The sequence below is a fragment of the Chelmon rostratus genome, chromosome 14, assembly GCF_017976325.1.
Source record: "Chelmon rostratus isolate fCheRos1 chromosome 14, fCheRos1.pri, whole genome shotgun sequence".
Taxonomy (NCBI): Eukaryota; Metazoa; Chordata; class Actinopteri; order Chaetodontiformes; family Chaetodontidae; genus Chelmon; species Chelmon rostratus.
Window position 1 is genome coordinate 12,985,993 of NC_055671.1, and position 19,703 is coordinate 13,005,695.

At 43.2% G+C, this 19,703-nt stretch overlaps 1 protein-coding gene across 1 annotated transcript in view; it reads right to left on the bottom strand.

Moving 5' to 3' along the window:
• LOC121617564 (protocadherin Fat 3) overlaps positions 1-19,703 on the bottom strand; it is a 65,048-nt gene that overhangs the window by 6,626 nt on the left and 38,719 nt on the right. Inside the window, exons 32-49 of the mRNA XM_041952756.1 lie at positions 18,075-18,228; positions 17,735-17,968; positions 17,339-17,517; positions 15,007-15,220; positions 14,710-14,924; positions 14,093-14,230; positions 13,741-13,884; positions 13,457-13,654; positions 12,407-12,684; positions 11,760-12,322; positions 11,231-11,362; positions 10,924-11,081; positions 10,580-10,815; positions 10,284-10,528; positions 9,849-10,002; positions 8,242-8,398; positions 6,803-7,213; positions 4,089-4,344 (exon numbers count right to left, since the gene is read on the bottom strand). Of these exons, the coding sequence (XP_041808690.1) occupies positions 4,089-4,344; positions 6,803-7,213; positions 8,242-8,398; positions 9,849-10,002; positions 10,284-10,528; positions 10,580-10,815; positions 10,924-11,081; positions 11,231-11,362; positions 11,760-12,322; positions 12,407-12,684; positions 13,457-13,654; positions 13,741-13,884; positions 14,093-14,230; positions 14,710-14,924; positions 15,007-15,220; positions 17,339-17,517; positions 17,735-17,968; positions 18,075-18,228 (4,066 nt within the window). The remainder of the gene's footprint in view (positions 1-4,088; positions 4,345-6,802; positions 7,214-8,241; positions 8,399-9,848; positions 10,003-10,283; positions 10,529-10,579; positions 10,816-10,923; positions 11,082-11,230; positions 11,363-11,759; positions 12,323-12,406; positions 12,685-13,456; positions 13,655-13,740; positions 13,885-14,092; positions 14,231-14,709; positions 14,925-15,006; positions 15,221-17,338; positions 17,518-17,734; positions 17,969-18,074; positions 18,229-19,703) is intronic.

A 19,703-nucleotide genomic window follows, 5' to 3' on the forward strand; every position in this document is an offset into this window, starting at 1 on the left:
GGCCGCCCTGGCTGTGAAGAGATCCCTTTCTGGCATGACTCCAAGGTAATATGAGGCTTATGCAGTCTGAGTTAGCCAAATCAAGTGGGTAGACACTGGATTTGGCACTTGAATGAATTTTTGCATTAAACAAGGACTGTGGATTTTCCCACCTCTTACGCTGAGGGGATATCGACAGTAGAAAAGATTGCAACCACCAAAAACTCTTTCAATGTACATGTGGCCATGTTTTACTGTTTTAATATAGACTCGGAATATCTTTTAACATCCATCTATTCATACTTCCACTCATCTTTCCATCTCATTTCTAGCAGGCTAGGTAAAGAGAGACTCATACACATAACAAACTATTCAAATCTGCACACAATCTAAGCTGCAGTGTACTCAAAATGAATTCTGCTCTGTTCCCAAAAGGCTGCCGAACTGTTTTGGAGTACAGCATTCTCGCCAAATCCCACAACACTCACTGCAACTCCAGGTCTGCTCGTTCAATGCCGTCTGCACCAGCTGGAGGAGTCGCAGAGGGTAAGGACCACAGAGTTACTTGTTCTAGTGTAGCGGAGTGCAGCAGATGAGAAACACAAACTCCTGCAAACAGCAGGTACATTGGGAAAGTACAGTCCAAACTGCTTACGTCGCAGCAATCAAAGCTCTTATTTCCAGCCGCAAACCTGACATTTGGTCTGTGCGGAGAAGTCAGAGGAAATTTCATTTGGAGAAAGCTGCCAGACTCAGGGTCTCTAGTTAGCCTTAACCCGCATGTCTGTAGAGGCAACATTTCAAATAAATAGATGTTTACAAGTCAGTGTGATTGCTGATACTGTTTTCCTATGCTGAGAAGGTATTGGGGGGGGCACTCATGTGCCCTAATGACTGCAGATAAAGACGCCATGAAAACTGTCTGTAAGACCGTCTGATGAGCCGAGAGGCAGGTACGTTCCTCCGCCAGGTGCTCTAATCTAGCAGCAATAAAATGCCTGGTTTCACATTAGTGTTCACACTGGGAAAGAGCCACAGACGACCACCAGAGTGGAAATCATTTGCATGGGCTATAGCAACAATTCTATTTGGAATATAAAGCTGCTCGGAAATAAGAGCTGGCAGCTCTGCTGATGTGATTAAAAGTAACTTTTGGCAAAACGAAAGAGGCTTTATGTTGATAGGTGGAACAAATGGGAAAGAGCAGAAAGAGAAAACAGTTTACTTCTCACTGCCACTTCTGCCGAATCTAAATACAGTTAAAGCTCTGACCTTAATGTGTGAAATTGAGTGTCCTTTTATTCCTTGTCTCAGTCGTAAGTTTGGTAATTAAAGACGATAAGTTCTCGTTCAGCTGCTTATATTTAGACACAGTAAATAGTGATGCATTGAGACATATTTTGTCACAGAAAAAAAAGCCTTCTACAACAAAACATGCTTCTGTTCCTTAAACTAAGCTGCCGCGATGCATTAGCACAACATCTAAAACTTTAAAACCAAGCCGAGCGTGGTTCTGCTGTTTTCAGCGACCCTGTGCAGATATGTAACAGGTGAAAGTGTATGAATCTCGAGCTGCTGTGCTTTCCAGCTCTTTCAGCTGCTCCTTTATAATACAGTAGCACTGGTAAACAGCTTTCCCTGCTTGACAAAGCAATAAACAATTTGTCAGCGTACCTCGGTAGCAGGGATTATTTTAAGAGGTTTTGTGATTGGTGCCTTGCTTCTCATAACTGGGCACAGCATGTCTTTGTCACCCCTGTCTGCCGCATCTTCTCGCACCCACTTGTCTGTCTGGAAATTGGGCTGTGCACTGGATATTGTGCGAGCAGGCAGCCGGAGCTCGGCCCATCTTGTAACCAAAACCACACTCCGTCCACGAGGGCCAGGATGTCTGGACGTCAACTTTAGCTTTCTGAGCCCGAGCTAGGTGGTCGTGGTCCAGTGCGTACAGAACAAGTGAAAAGCGCCTGTGGGAATGTGAGCAGCAAGGCAGCGCCATCAATCAAACTAAATAAGAAAGGCAGCGCAGCAGCGACTGGTCTAATTCAGCATGCAGGTGAGGGGACACTTATATACCAGAGCTTTACGCTTCTTTTTTTTCAGTGAACATCTTTTTTATTCTACATTTCTCTTCCATTTCTTTTCTTTCCTCACACACACTCATTTGTTGCTGTGCCAGTGACGACCGCCGTGTGCCAACGTTGGCAGCCATGCCTGAGGTTACGGACCCGACCCTCCCCGCTCTAATCCTAACGCTAACGCTCAGCCAAACCACAGCCTCATCACGGCCCCAAACTTTTTAAATCCCCTGCACTTTTCCTATTGTGAGAGCCATCAAAACAATCCTCAGGAGGCTAGCTAATGCTGATAACATCTGCCTGAACTGGTAAAACTTCACATTACACCTCAGTTAATAACATTTAATTCAGTTGAATTAACTCTAATCATTAATGAATTAAGTAGCACAAGATCTGGTTTGGCTCCCTTCACCTTTTCCATTATTTTTTCCTAATCTTTTCATTCAGACCAGTCCACAACATTTTAATTGGAAATACTTATTACCACTAATACCAAAGCAAACAAAGGTCTAATCCTAACCTTCACAAGTTTCTACTCTTCTTTTCAGCCACCAAAACAGCTTCACAAATTGCTTTCTGTAATTAGTCCTGTAACTGGTCAAGTAACAGTCACAGCATTTAGACTACAGAGCCTCCAGGAAGAGGGTTTACTCCGTCTACATGAAGAGCCTGTTTCTGAGAAGTCTCGGCTGTCACTGAATTACAAAGCTAGTATCAAAACTGTATTTCTTTGCAAAAACCCTGAAGATCGATATCAGAGCAGACGTCTTCAGAGGGAGCACAATTGCCAAAAACTGAGCAATATGGGACCTGAAGTATTTTCCGAGCATTTCATTATTAATTCCTTGTTATTTATTCATGAGCAGCAGGTAGTGACAGAAACACGACCAATATGTTTCCTCATGTATTGACTTGTGCCATCTACTGCAATATTCATTATGATACTTGTTTGTGGTTGCCATGGTGTAAATATATAACTGTTTACAATTGATTAATCAAACTGGCAGTTAACACCAGAGTCATTAATGCAATAAACAGAATATTAGTGCGCTATAAGCTTAGTCACATATTAATTAATGGGCTGTGATATTACTGTGGCCCCTCGGGGCATATGCTTTTCTTTTTTGTTTTTTTCTTTGTTTTTATGCATACGCTCGACAGGGGAGCAAAAAAAATAAAACAACTTATTTCCCATTCCTACAGGAAGAAATCAATAATTAACAAGCAGGAAGTTCCCGCTGCAGGCTGTATTATTCAAACAACAGGTTGGACAGAGAATCGAAATATGTGAGCACAGAGAGGCAACGCGGTTATTTCATTGACAGAGAACAAACTGTGAACTGTGCCCTCGCTGTTGACAGCATTGGAAGCTAAATATCAGACTGAAGTTGAATTATCTGACAACGATTTCTCAGCGCTCTCCCTCGGTTTGTTGTCCTCTCGCTTGACAAAGGTACACGTGAAGCAAACTTGGGTGAAAAAAAAGAGAGAGAAATGGTGGAAAGGTTGCAGAAAAGTCGACTTTCTTTGTGTTCCCAGCTAGTTTGATTTGGACTTTTTTGGAGCAAATGTAGGACAAGAACACAGGACATCAGTTCTGGCTGATTACCCTGACCATTCAAACAGAAGCGCACCGGAGATGTAAGAGACTTATTCTGATACAAGAGGACATGATTGCCAATTTCAGGGGTGTAACAGCAAAGTAAGTTACACTATCATTTATGGCTCGCAGGAAGTAAATAGTAAAACTAAAATGAAATGATAAGGAAAATAAAAAAATGTTATTTCTTAACCACTCTTGCTTACTCTGGGCCATTTACTTTGATGTGTGTGATCAAAAGGCATAGATCACTGTGAAATAAGCTCTCTGAGTGGAGATGATGGTACGGGTGTAACACAATGAGTTCACGGCCTGTGTGCTCTGCGCCTTTTTGATCAGAGGTTAGAAACTGTGTGTGCATGCCAGCGTGTGTGTGTGTGTGTGTGTGTGTGTGTGTGTGTGTGTGTGTGCGCACATAGTTGCAGTCTTACCCTGTGGACTGTTATCTCTCTGTGTTCTCTCCAACTCAAAAGCTCTCTGCCCCCATTCCTCCTCTCTCTCATCTCTCACCCTCTCCAGCCCTTCCTCCCTGGTTTCCTCGCCCTCCCAGGACACTTTGTGGGCCGGACTGTGCTCTGAGCGGCAGGTCGATGCCGAGGGGAGATTGGGCGCCACGCTGCACACTGCGATCCCCCTCCTATTGGCCACACCTCGGACATTGGACATGTCTGAGAGGAAGCTGCTGAACTGTGGAGACGGAAGAAAGCTCCAATGAAAAAAGACCGACGTTGCAACTGTTAAAACACATCACTGAGCAGCACCGTAGCACTGGGAAACATGTTCTTTCATTAGAATGAACATGGGCATTTTGAGTCAATGCCACATACATCGTTCTGCTCCCATAAATCCTCACTAGTGTACCAAATGTGCAGCTCAAAATAGTCCCCGACAAATGCAATATTTATTCCTGTTTAGAAATGTTTGCTAAAACCTTTAGTGCTCAGCTGTTTTAGGAAATTATTTAGCCCAATTTAAAAATAAAAACATTTCTTTGTGACCCATATTTAAAGATTTGTGTCTTCAGTAGGAAGAAGAAGGAAGTTGGAGAACATTGAAAGACAGACTATTGTATGCTGGATTTGGTCTTTTCATAGCATTTGTTGTAATTATATGTTTAAATTACAGCCATTCTTATCCTTTGACATTTTATTTCAAGAAACATCTTTGTTCTTATGGCATACATGTTTATTTGTAGAATGAGACAGAATCAGTGGAAAATGGTGCCGTTTATACGTTGCTTTCAGCCCATTCATCTCAGTGTCCAGGCTCCTTGTTGCAGAGGCCTTTTTTAATACTACCACCGGGGGGCACCAAAGTCACGAATTTTCAAATTCTTCACATGGCAGCTTTAAGTAAAAATAACTTCTTTTTCAATCTTGTATGCTAACTATCATTCAGTTCCTGACACCCGCTCAAAAGTAATAATTCAAGACGCAATCATTGGCAAACAAACTTGACATGACCCATGCTGTGCACGCCGGTTTTTGTTGAAGATTCCCCTTGTGTGTTGTCGTTGTCTGTTTTTTGTCTCATCCTGTTTTATTTTGAAGGTTTAAGATGTGTTTCTTAGTTTGCTTTACTTCCTGTGTTTTCCCGCCCTTGTGATTGTCTGATATACTTCACCTGTGTGTCATTAGTCTTCCTTCCTTGTGTATATAAGTCCGTGTCTTCCCCCCCAGTCTTTGTCAGGCGGTTGTCTGACAAACCCTTGTCTTTGCCATATGCCCGTTATTAAGTGCTTTTCTTTGCGTTGTCTTTGTTAATATCCAGGCCATGTTCATTTAAGTGTTTTCCAGTCTTGTCTTTGTTTCCTTGCCATGCCAAGTTTCATGTAAGTGTTTGTCCAGTGTCATTTAGTGTTGTCTGCATTTCCCTTGCTGCTTTGAAATCTTGCCCCATGCCACGTTGTTTGTAAGTGTCTTTCTTGCTGTCGTCTTTGTCGCGTTCTTGTAAATGTTTGTCCAGTGTCTTTAGTATTGTCTATGTTCCCTAGCCATGTAAGTGTGTTCTAGGATTGTCTTTGTCTTCAGCCATGCCACAGTTCATGTAAGTGTATTTCTAGTATTGTCTTTGTCAAGCCATGTTTTTTGTTAGTGTTTTTCTAGTGTCGTCTTAGTCATGCCATGTTTCATGTAAGCGAGTTGCTAGTCTTTGTCTTAACCCATGCCCCGTTTTGTGTTTGTGTGTTGTTTACCTGTGTTGCCTCGTTTTGTGTAGCCCCATTTACCCTAGTGTTTCGTCGTAGTTCCTTGAGTTTTGGTTTTCTTTGGTTTTCCTTTTGTTGAATAAATGTATTCACTTGAACCAAGCGCCCCCTCGAGTCTGCATCTGGGTACCCATAGCTCCCTTAAATCCCCACCTCCCTGACAAAACTGTTTGTCTACAACAGTTTTGCAAAGTGTTCCTGAGTCCATGTAGTAATATCCTTCAATCATGTGTTCACAAAGTGGTGAACTTCGATTGTGAACGACTAGGATGCTCCTTTCATACTCAATCACGATACATCACCTGTTACCAATCAACCTGTTTACCTGTGGAATGAAACGGCTAATGAGGTGAATCATTTAATATATTGACTTGTAATGTTTTCAATTGAGTATTTGTCAAAAAGGATTAGCAAGTTATCACATTCTGTTTTATACAGCATCCCAGTGTTTTTTGGAATTCATTGCATATTTCTGTCATATGGAAACTCCATCACTCTTACTTCCTGCCATAGAAGCACTTTTTTCATAATTCAGCCCTGAGGACAGTGAACCGCCATGGCTGTCTTTAATTCATACTGTAAGGGTAATAGAGATACTAATATCCTGGGTCTCTTTCAAACAATAAAAGAAAGTGAATTACAGAAGCACAGCATCATCAAAACGGGGAGCTAGAAGATATAAGATGATATAAATATTGATACCATGATATAAAACTGATATAAGCCTTGGATTTTTATTTCATTTCTTTTTATTAGTAGTAAAAATATTAATAGAATTTCAGATTTTTCAATATTACCCAGTTGTTCTCGGAATCATTTTCTTTTGATTTTAACTAAAACTGCCATGACAAAGTCTCCCAGTCCTGTCAGTTGATGGTAATGTTATGATGCAGGAGACAGGTAATAAAATATAATATGCTCATGCATATTGCTGCATACCTGACTGCCCTCACTGGAAGTAGTTTTGTCACCATCCCCACTCCTCATGCCCAGGTTGCTGAGTCCTCCTGGTTGAGGCGAGTGGGCAGTCGGACGCACCATGACCTGTGGAGGGCCCCCAGTGCTGCCTCCCACCTCGCCATAGGTGCTCGTGGTCCCTGGTGAACCTGACACGCGCACGGCCTTAAACTCGATCCCTTCTGCCCCCATGCCGGTCTTGTGCAGCATGTAGCTGGTTTCTGTGGAAATAGCTGACACGCCCATCACAGTCTGGGCCCCGGGGCCCGGGTCTGAGTCTTTCCTGAATTTGATTTTCTTCCTAAAGGCGATGAAGAGTATGAGGAGCAGAATGATGACAAAGGCAAGGACCCCGATGCCGATTATCTCTCCAGGTCCGACGTAAGACAGGGGCTCAGCCTGAGCAAATTGAAGAGATGCATCATAAAAATATGAATGGAACTGGACTTCCAAATGTATCACTGTCTGGTGGAATGGACTCAATTTAGGGGATTTTCATATTTAAAATTCACTTTCATTCAGATAAAGAACAATCATGTTTCCAACTTGCTGAGAAATTTCTGCACCTGTTGCATAAAACCTTTCCTTAAAAAATGTTGGCTTTTTGCCCTCAGTCTGCAACATTAGCACAGATTCTTTAAAATCCCCAGGGCAGCCACATGACAACTGTAGCTAATATGCATGTTTGACGGTGGAGGGCACAGATACAGAACAGCTGACCATCCACCCACTAGTACTTTTAGGATGGAGGCATACATTTTACAAGCTTTTGTTTTTGTCATGCAATGATTTTCATCTACTTATTATTTCGAAGGAGTGCAAGAATCACATGTCTGGTCTTGCAGTATGCAATTAATGATTACTTTCACAGAATCTTGTTTTGCCAGAGCATGAGATAAGTAAGCGCCATTAGAAAAGGAAACTTTTATTCAGCTTTATTTCCAGCAACAGGCAGCCTCAAATGTCCTTAAAACAAAGCTAATATACAGTATCTATTGCTTGTGAAAGCAGCCTAATGGGTTTTGTCGACTACGGTTACTTGCTAATTACAGTCTTCTTGGGAATAATGGAAGCATCATCCTTCTCACAATGTGCAACATTAATTGGGCTTGCAGTCTCAATATAAGGTATATAGCTCATGACAAAAGTCAAGAGCGTGACAACTTCAAATGGAAACTGTGATTTACCCATTACCACACTCTCATTCATCTGCTTCAGAGACAAACATACCAAGCTGGTGAATAAACCTTCCCGGGAGGCCACGGCACACTCAAAATTCTCAACAGCCTCACTGAGTGTGCCAAGTCACATTAGGAGCAAGCTGACTGTACAAAAAGGGAGCCAACAAGCTAGATAGTACATTCTGGATTATATTTGAGCATATTCTGTAAGATTCATGCCTGCGTAAATTCATACTTTACCTGTGTGTCGTCCCCCGGGTCACCGGGCATCTCATCATCACAAAACTGCCCCTCGTACCCCTCTGAACAGTTACAGTAGAACGACCCGAACGTGTTGACACACTCTCCTCCATTTCCACACTCGCTCTGGACGCACTCATTCAGATCCTCATCACATCTGCAGAGGCATAGACAAATAAATTGCTATGCATGGGAGTGGTGAAGTTGATTTGTATCACAGTGAAAGAGGAGAATAAAAGATGAAAGTGTGACAGTGAGTTAAAAAGACAGAAATAAAATAAATACTTGGAGATCATCTTTTCATAGGGCCTTTCTTTTGCTAAATCAAGGGATTATCTCCACGGATCCCCTGTTATCCTCAATTTACATGGTTCTGATTTAAAGAAATATGCCTGGCTGCAAACACACGCACACACACACACACACACGCACACTTGGATAAAGACGTAAATTACAGCAGAACATCACAAACATAATTTTACTCCACACATACATGCTCATCTGAGCTTGTCATTTCAAACATGGTGGCCCGCTGTGAGGGAGATAGAAAATACATGTATTTCTTTTTTCAATTATTTTTTCTTGATGGGATTTTCAAAACACTGTACAAAAGGTCTGATGTAAGAAGAAAAAGCACTTCGGAGTATTGCAGGAAGCTTCCTTGTATAGCTGTTCAAAGTTTTGCTTTAAATACTAAAAGTGTAGGGAGTCATTAAGCATATACAGTACGAGGGCTGGGTATATTGGCCAGTGATAGTCATGCATGAATATTTTAGAAAATGAATACTGTATACCCTCATTAACAAACCTCAATGAATTCAGCAAGATGTGTCATACTTGTATTGTATTTCTGAATGTACGATTCAACTTTTCAAAGGGAAATTCTTCAATTGCTGTCATTTTTAAGGAATGTTCCGATGGAATGTACTTTAATTTACTGTATTTAAATGTACATGTTAAACAAAGCATTCACCAATCTGCTACTCAATGGCTGTTTGATGGGGCAGAATATAGTGTGTTCATCATTAACTGATAATAATCTGAACAATCTGCTGCCTGACAAAAAAAAAACAAAAAAATTAAATTTTGTCCAACTTCATCAAAAGCAGTTTTGCATCTTTGTCAAAGTCACAAAAAAGCAGAAGCGTGTTTTCCTTTGAGGGGAAACTGCTCTCTAGTGGTGACTCCATTGAACAGCCACATGAGAAGAGAGGTTATTTCAAAGGCAATTGCTGAGCTGTAATTAAGAAGGAAGCGAGAGAATGATTATAGGATTTTCAACCGAAATTATACTGAATTAAATTAGAAACACTAATTCATCTAGCACAATAACAACGAAAACAACACAGTGGGTGCTGGGGTGCTAATGTGGGCTAATGAGGGGGTGTGTGTTTTAGCCTGCACGTCCTATCATGAGTGAATGTGTATGAGAGGGAAGATGCAGATGTTAATGTGTCTTAATCATCACTAACCTAGCTGTCATTGTGTATATTCTGTATAAACAGGGCACGCCATTCATCAACGCTGTTTTCACAATCAGTAATTAAGGTTTAAAAGTGTGTGTGTGGATGTGTGTGTGTGTGTGATCAGAGGCTATTTAATCTTACATAAGTCCCCCGAGTCCTCTAGGACAGCCACAGAGGAATGCACTGCCCACAGCCTTGCAGTCCCCACCGTTCTGGCATGGATTTGGCATGCAGGATGTCAATTCAATTTCACAGCGCCCCCCAGTGAAGCCAGTACTGCAACTGCACACAAAGCCTGTAGGAGAGAGATTCAAAAAGTGTCTCATAATAATGTGTGTAATCATAAATATTAATAAATAATATCAATATAAAATCCAGTTAATGTCATGTGTTTTCATTTGTGAGTAACTGCCTGAGTAGATAGATGATGTAAGATGATCATGACTGGAGAGAAAAAACACTGATTAGAATTAGGCAAAATGCTAAAGTTGACACTCAAGCTATAAAACTGTGACTTTTTTCCATATGACAAGCTGACTAACACCCACACACATTCATACTGTCATCTGAACAGACCTCCAGAGGGCAGGCTGCTGCAGATGGCTCCGTTGAGGCAGGGCTGACTGACGCATGGATCTGGATAAAGCACGCAGCCCAACTTGACCTCGCTCAGGCCGGCTATCTCGGCGTAGCGGCTCCTCTTATTCTGGAGTGGCAGCTCGTTACCGTTCAGCATCAGTGAGCCCAGGCAGCCCTGGAAGCCATCCTGGGCTCTCGGCGGGGCCCTCGCGCCACGGTCCCCGATTCCTGGCCCCCCCTGGCTTCTCCCTGGCCCCGGGCTTGGCCTCTCGCCCTGCCCGTTCGGTGGCCGCACTTGGGCCCCGAAGAAAAAAGACGAATCTGGGGCCAGGGGCCAGAGACGAACTGGGGCTCGGGCTGCTCGGCGGCGCTCCACATAGCTGTCATCCAGTGACAGGAGGGTGTAGTTTCTAGTCAGCTCCAGGGCAACAGCGTGCCAGAGGCCGTCGTTTATTGGTCTGCCAGAGATACCCATAATGCCAAGGGTGTTGTCGCAGTCCAACTGGAACCAGAGTCGACCCCCTTCAATCTGTGGAAGGAAAAATATCAAAATTGTATGTTTAATAATTAGGCAACCACTAAAAGTGAGTACGCCTTCTACTCAGCAGATCTGACATTAGCATGTAACTGTGTTTACCTTGAGCATGGTGCAGGGGTTAACACGCGTGAACATAATGACTCCTCTTCTCTGAAGTGTTCGGATCCTCAGGCCCAGCCTCATCTCTCCACTCTGGCCGCTCTCTGTCACTCTGTACTTGATGTAACTGTTCCCAGAGAAACTCAGAGAGGTTTGGCCTACACGTTCACAAAAATACAGACACAGGATTAATAATTAGAGGTGAAAGGCTTCACAAAAAGAGACAAATACAGAATCAAATCCTTGCAATGTGGTGATCTACTCATCTATCCCAATCAGATCAGATTTGACAGGGATCAAATCATACCTGCGCACTCTTCCAGTCTCTCAGGCTGACACTGGCAGACAGATGGCGCTGTAGGACCAGAACGAACGCACTGCATGTCTGCTGGGCAGGACTGACCTTCACAGAGCTCCACAGGAGTGGGGCATGTCCCTCCTGGTTGGAGAGGGGCAAATACGGGAAAAACGGAAAATAACACCTTCAGAATACTAGAGTATCATCTGTCCTCATACGAAAAAAAATCCTTTACATTGAATTTGTTCTTCTATGTGTGCATCTTTCTATGAGTAACAACTAACAAATATACTACTTCTATGAAGAGAAGTTTGTTCAAATACAATAGCAAAGGCAGAAACAAAACACAAAAAGTCTATGTACAGTATGTCCATGTAGCAGAATCCCGACAAATTCAGAGACACTGATTTTTATATCAAAACTAACGACCAATGCTGGTGATGTACTTGGATGAGCAGCTGTGATGGGAATCCAGCACACTAACAACATGAACTGGGCTTGGTTAGATTGCGAGTGCAACCGCGCGTGCAGAGCTCACCAGGGCAGGTGCAGACCTCCGTAGGGCTGAACCTCGGTGACACCAAGCTGATCCTCTCTGTGCTGTAGGTGACAGGCGAGTCACCCTCCATCACCAGTGTCTGTTCACACACCCTGTCCCCGCACTCCAGCTCCCCAGAACATGCGCTGTTCACCACCACCGCCCCACCTAGGATGCCTCGAATCTGGCCCCGCTCTGCTGCTTCCTCCAGCTTTGCAGACAGCTCTTTCTGGGAGTAGAAGCCGCCCATCCGTCCGCCGCCCGATGTCTCTGGCCTCTCCACAGCCAGAAGCAAGTCCACGCCAGATGTCCCCATCACTGGTTGTACACTGAGGATGTGGAGGGGATCCTGCTGTCCTGGTGACCATTTCCATCCGGCTAGTCCCCGTAGCATTAGTTTGATCTGGTTCAGGTAGCGACCAAGTAAGTCCTCCGCGGTCAGGGAGCTGAAACGTAAGGTGAGGGCGCTACGCAGCAGTACATCTGTCACCTGCTCGACCCGGACTGACACATCAGCTATCACAGCGAAACGTCCGTCACTCACTGTGGCATTCATCTGGTATCTGGGGGAGGACAGAGAAATGTGTTTTTAAGTGAAAACTCTTTTTCCATATCAACTGTTTGTGCACGTGTGGTGTCGTGTGTACCTGCCAGGTTCCAGGCCCGGCAGAACCACGATGCTGCCATCCTGTCTGTTGATCTTAAACATGCTCTTGGCCTGAAGTTTCTGGGTAAACGTCAGCACATCATTGGGGTCGCGATCGGTGGCAAAGATCCGACCGATCGGGCCGCCAGAGAAAGTATCTGTTACCATGACGATGAAGATTTCCAGGGGGGACACGGCAGGTTTGTACTGACTGTTCCCGATGACCCTCAGAAATATCCAGGAGGAAGAGGTAAGTCTTGGCTTACCAGAGTCACTTGCCTGTAAGAGCAGAACAAAGTGACAGTGAGATATTCAGCAACTCAGATCAAACAATCAGAGGTGCAGTTCTGCTGGAATATGTAATCTTACTGAGTAAAGACGGTATTGGCATAAAAATGGTCATGATAAGATTGTGTTTACTTTCAGACTCTCATGCCGTCTCTACAACCACACAATTAAAAACAATGAATATGGACAGCGATGTATCCGACTCAGGAGATCGTCCTTCCAGAGGAGAAGACATGACAAAGTCCGATACAGTGATGCTACAGCAACACACTGCTGTATCACAGTCCTGAAAGAAAGGTTTCATGGTCCCCGTGTTGCTGAAATGCTGAAAACATGCCCTCTGGCATGCCCCTACGGCAGATAAAACACGATAAAGAGCTCTCTTCGGTGGCCCAATGTGCAAGAAAATGTGATGCAGTGCCCTCTAGGGTGCCCTTCCAGGAGAGAAAACATAATGAAGTGCAAGCAGCCAGAGCCCTTTTTAGCCTTGTCGCCTCTGCCCCTCAGACAGCCTGAGTCTGCCACTGTGAAGCAGCCAATATGAAAGCAAAGACCCTCCCTCTATATTAGTGGTGTTAATAGCTTCTCCACTACATACACAAATGTGTTTTTATAAGGCTACTTTTTAAAACCCAAGACTCTAAAAGCATGACTTAGCAGTTAACAGTGAGAGACTGTGTGAGTAATGGGCAGCTTCTGATGTTGACAGTGTGTAACCAAGGTTTTCCTGAATAAATGGTGGTTAAAAACGCCTGCTGCTGACCTGGATTTCAAGAGTGAACTCTCTGGGGGCTTCAGGGTCAAACACACGGTTGGACCTAAGAGTTCCGGTCTGGTCCAGGGAGAAGAAGTTCCCCTCATTTCCTGACACTATGCGAAACTCAAAGGGAGGGCCATTTCTGGGGGAGTCTTTATCGCTGATTGACAGCTTCAGCAGGGTGGTGCCTGCAGCTTGGTTCAGCTGGAAGTGTGGAGAGAGAGAGAGAGAGGAGTTGAGGTGGACAGTTTAGCACAGAAACATGCAAACGTGAGCGCAAAGGCTGTTACCTGTATGATGGCTGTGGAGTTGGGAGGGTTGAAGGCGGGAGGGTTGTCGTTGACGTCGGAGATGTCGATGTTAAGCGTGACGGTGGAGGACATGGCAGGAGAGCCGCTGTCGAACGCCTGCACTGACAAAGAGTACCTGGACACCTGGATGCAGCAGAGGGGGATGAGAGCGCCAGCATAGCATCTGTATGTATCAGGCAACACAGCAAGCACTGTCATGCTTGCATAATATGAGACTTCAATGTGTGCTGACCTTGAGGGGACTTAGTATTTTCTGTCTTGGCTGTGCTCACGAAGCAGAAAATTACTATTGATTGTTTATGAGATATTGTACTTAAAGATGCATCCTTACTAGTTCCCTGTCCAGCCGCTTATTGACTTTGAGCAGTCCTGTTACAGGGTCAATCCAGAACTGGTTGCTCCGGTCACCTTTCAGGATAGAGTAGGTGATTCTCCCATTCACCTGGCTGTCCAAGTCTTCTGCTAATACCTAGAAAACCGAAGTTAATGGGGGACAAAAAGGAAAGATTCAGTCCAGTCTTCTATGATACGCAAATCTGCACAATATATTTCCATTACCATTACAATTACATCAAAATATGGTTCTGCCTGGCTGAAGCCTCATAATCTCAGCTGCTCATTTTACCTGGAAACATTTCACATACTTGTGTAAATCAGGAAACACTTTATTTTCATATAGGCCTACATATAATATAATACACATAACGCGTATTGTGTTATGGAGTCATCGTATTTCTACAACCGGCTATGTTTTGTCACTGTTGAATTTTACTACCATCTACTGGATTATAAGATGTATGGCAGTGATTCCACCAAGGCCAAATGCCCTGTCTCAAAATGTTAATGACAGTTGGGCCAGCGGTTTTTCCCTAATCCTGCTGACAAAAACCAAAAATAACAAACACACCCAACAGAACTCCTTGGCAGAGGTAAAAGTCAAAACGTTACCCTTGTAATTGTCTGCCCAACAGACGCGTCCTCGCTGACCAAAACGTTGTAGATGTCCTGACTGAAGGCTGGAGCGTTGTCGTTGACATCCATGAGTTCAATGGTTACCATGGTAGCAGTGCTGAGAGGAGGGTTACCGCTGTCCCAGGCCTCAACAGTGAGGTAGTAGTCTTTACACACCTCAAAGTCCAAATCATCAGCCACTGAAATAGAGCCTAAAACATACACATGGTATGATATATACAGGATTCAATTAAATGCAAAGCAATACATGACAATACAAGGACCTCTGCTCACCCAGGTTTCTGTCGATGGTGAACTTTCCCAACTCGTTGCCGGACCGGATGCGGTAGGTGATCTCAGCATTAGGTCCGATGTCAACGCTCGTCGCCAACACTCGTAGCACTTCGGTTCCCACGGCTACGTCCTCGGGGACGGTAACAGCGTAGTCCCTCCTCTGGAAGACGGGAGCGTTGTCATTCACATCCAGCACCAAAATGGTCAAATCAACCTGAGGGGGACACGAGACACTGTTAACAGGGCTCCCTAACAATTCATTCGTCTGTGCTGGGCCTAACCCTGAGAGTTCAGTTTCAGCACCACGGACAGTGGGCAATCCCTGTCTGCTTCTCTTTGGCGGCACCTGTGGTGATAAGTGGTAGTGACAGGTCTGTTTTTGGGCCTCACTTCCCATCGTCATCATCAGTAATCATTGATCTTTTCTTCATTTGTTCGGCCATAGTACTCACAACACTAGGAGAGACTGGAAAAAGCACTACGCCGCCTCACACACAAGTGAGTTAAAGAGCAAGTCTGTTGCCTAGGTGATGTCACAACAGGCACCCAGTTTGTAATATTGCAAATGCAAGGGCTTTCATCAGCGGGCCATAGGCTCAATCACTTTAGTGCTATCTTGTTTGCTGATAGATAGTCAGCTAACAGACATTTATTTCAGTGAAAATCTTCGAGATTATTACTTTAATGGGAGCAAAAGATACTAAAGGCTCTACTGACAAGATAGCGGACTGAGGCAAAAATCAATTGAAGACTGTTTACACCACAGACTCAGAGAGAATATCTCGGCCACTGGATAAATGTTAGAGATTTGTGGCATTACTGAGTCAGATAAATTATGTTTTGGCTCAGTTGAATCAGAGCCAAAAGTTCACCTTTCCTGTGCTGTCGCTTCATTTCTGCCCTTTGGAGTGAGCTTCAAAACTACGCTATAAAAAAGGCTGTGTTGTTACAAAATCAAAAAGTTAACCTTATGATGTTATAAAGAGAAAATATTTATTTTTACAGCACCTAGATTGATATTCCTTCAATATCAATACATTTTAAATGCCTCTTAAACGTTTTATCATGGGAGGATATTGCACACAGAAGCAGCACGACTAAAAACATTGTGAAAGACCGGAAAAGTTTATTGTAGCTGAGGTAGCTGAGGGTTGGGAAGTAGCCCACATTTTATGATCTAGTTTTTACTTTTTCTGCACATATATTCCTCCAAAAAGGCAACACCTGACCTCAGTTTTGCCTGTGTTTTATTTTCAGTTTGTGTTTATGGCTTGTTCTGACAGCCACAAAAGGTCCATAGAAAGAGGAACCTAGAGGTGTGAGAGAGCAAACACTGTTTCAGCATGTCTTATGATCTTTTCCTATGCGTTTCTGCCCTGCCTCCATCTCCGTAACTCTCACCTCCCCCAGCTTTCCCACCCACTGCACAATCCGATAAAGATTTATCTTGATTAAATCTACCAGGTTCTTTATCTGATCTCTTCAGTAAACAACATGTGTTTATTAATTGGCTTCTCTTTTCCATGCATATGGACAGACATGCAGATTGCACATCACCAGACAGATGAAACCATGACCGACTAATCTGAAATTTAATATGCAGTTTATAAATTCTGGCTGCATGATGGCGGTAAAATGGTTTAATTACATAATCATATGTATCTGTGGTTTCTGCTAGAAATAAGTGATGTAAATTACTCTGTATATGATTTACAGTAATAACTGAGAAAACCATAATTATCTCATTTAAAAAATAAATGTTATGAACACTGTGAATTTCAATGTTGTTTACGAGTAAATTTTATTGTTTAAAGTCCTCCTCCACTAAAGAATATGTTTGAATGTGTGAGCTTCACTGTGAAGGCTGAAGTATGTGCAGAGTTTCTGTTTTCACATTCATCTGCTTAAAGTGGGAGGTTTCTCTACGCTAACTGAAAATCAATCCAATCCTGGCACAATGCAACATTCAGTTTGCATGAGTATGATGTTGAAACTCGAAGCCTCAAATTAACAAACACTGAGAAAGCACTTTTAGTTAGTAAGCAGACTTAAACTTTTGAAATGATACATATTTGCTTAGATTCATTACCTTTTAATGTGGGATGTTTAAAAAGATAATATAAATGTTTGTGGAAACGCATATCAGAAACACATTTTTAGTCAAAGTGCAGTGTTTTATATACGCCTGAAAACATGTCTGGAGAGGATCTTTAATTTTTTTCCAGCGAGCTCTTATTGCTAGCAGTTTTTTGGGATTGCATGTATCTTTTGTGTAACACTCCCTGCAGTTAGGCTTAGCTTTAGGTGCAGGTGTGTCACTGGGAGCACCAACCTGTGACGACAGTGCCCCCTGTTGGCCAGCCTGGTCAGTAGCCTGAACACGAACACGGTAAGAGTCTCGGCTCTCTCTGTCCAGAGATTTCTCCAGAATTACCATCCCAGATACCGGGTCGATGGAGAAGAACCCATTGACTGAATCCACCAGAGAATAGACCACTGTACGGTTAAGACCTGGAGAGAACAAAAGACAATTCAGTGCACACGCCCAGATTTAGATGCATTTACACATTCACAGTTTCTCACAGACAGAAGTCAGTAGCTTGAATGTTTAGTAAGATAGTGGCTTGAACCTGCATTCAGTGCATGTAGGACTCTAGTTCTGTGCTCATTATCCCCCTTCTTGACGTGTTACACATCCATATAACAGCATAGCATCATAACAGCTTACCTTCATCAGGGTCGCTGGCTTGCAGTCGGGTAAGCAACGCCTTGGGGGCGGCATTCTCGAACACACTGGCCAGGTAATGAGTAGAGGAGAAAGATGGGGCATTGTCATTCACATCCAACACTTTGAGGGAAATGTCAGAGCGGCAGAACAGCCCGCCTCCATCAGTTGCCTGGGCAATGAGTTTGTAGGTGGCCGTCATCTCCCGGTCCATGACAGTGGCGGTACGTAGCTCACCTTAGGGCGCAAATGGAGAGGTGTGTAATGCTGCAGAAAGGCGTTTAATTTGTAGCGTAAAGTTTAGATCATGCAAGAAACTAAAGAAAGATTTGTGTTTATGCACCAGTGTTTGCATCCATGTAGAAATCTTCAACCCCAATGCCAAACAGGGAATACTGGATCTCAGCACTGGAGCCTGAGTCAGCATCTGTTGCGCCCACTGTCAGGATGCCCTTGTTAGTGGGAATGTCCTCAGGAAAAGAGGCGCTATACACCGCCTGGCACAACACACACACACATGCAAGCACAAAGTGAAACCGCACTGTCCAGGGAAAAAACACATCTGTCCAACACATCAAAAAGCGCATTAAACTGTGGGGCGCTGCATCCATTATCCCTGCTGATAGAACTAGCACAACAGAGTTAGTTGCCCTTTTCTGACCCTGTCTCTACTCCCGCCAGTAACTGCCTTTAGAAATGAACTTCAACACAATGGGAAACTACTGTAGTATGTCCAAGTGCAGTGCAGCATATCCCACCCTGCTGCGATCGCTTTGTGCTTCAGGGTGATCCTGTAAATGGTTTCATCATCAAAAAGAGCTGAAATGATAAGTCGATTAACCAATTAGTAGCATGAAAATAGCATTAAAGGAGCTTTCATGATAGTTGATAGTTGAAGTCATTTTCCAAGCAAAAATGCGAAACATTCTCTGGTTCCAGCTCAAATGTGAGGATTTGCTACTCTTCTCTGCTTTATTTGCTTGAAAACTGAATATATTTGCATTTCTCATTGCTTGTCGGGCTAAGCAGGCAATTTTAAAACGTCATCGGGAAACAGTGAAAATAAAAAGTTAATCAATTAGTGGAAAAATTACTAGCAGATTTACTGATAATGAAAACAATTGTTAGTTGCATCCCCATTACAACTGAAATAATGATCATCTAACAATTGCTGACAATAATGCTTAAAAATAGCATATTTGACAAAAGGACATTTAGAATTATCACACATTCAACCATCAATGTCCACCACTAACATCACTGGTAATACTGGTACTACTAGTAGTACAGCTGCAGCAGAAGCAGAAGTGGCAGTAGTACTTTTACTGCCATTTTTGCTTCTCCCACTTCTACAGCTGCCTGCTACAACTACTCCTTAATAATATAAAAAAACATGAGAATAATTTGCTAACAACACAGTTATGGTGCACTGTCTGCACTGTGGTTTGATCCATTTGATTCTGCTACCGTGTGATGCCGGAGTAACCACTTTGTAGCTACACAGGTCTGACTCGTCTGAGAACAGAAAGAATATAAGAGGAGGAGAGGAAGACCGGGAGGATTGATTTCAAAGAGAATTAGTAAGAGTTTAGAGGGAGAATGAAAGTTTCTCAACTAATTATGTGAAATTGAAGAATTGCAGAATACTTTACAAAATGAAAAAGGGATATCCCCAGAAGATCGCACAGCCCAATTATCTTTCTTTCTTCTTCTTCTTCTTCTTCCCTCTTCCTCCCTTTCTGATTTTCCTCTCATAGATCAGCTTTCGGCACAGTATCAACGCTAATGTTAGGATGAGTCTTAAAGCAGCGAGGGAGGAATTAGCACGGAATCTAAAGCTGATTGGTCTTTTCACTGATTCATGACATTTGTGTAAATTCTGTTATTAGTGTAATTTAAAGAACACAGTGCAACAGCTTTTGACTGTGGGCATTTTCAAGAATATTATTATGTTATACACAATATAAATATA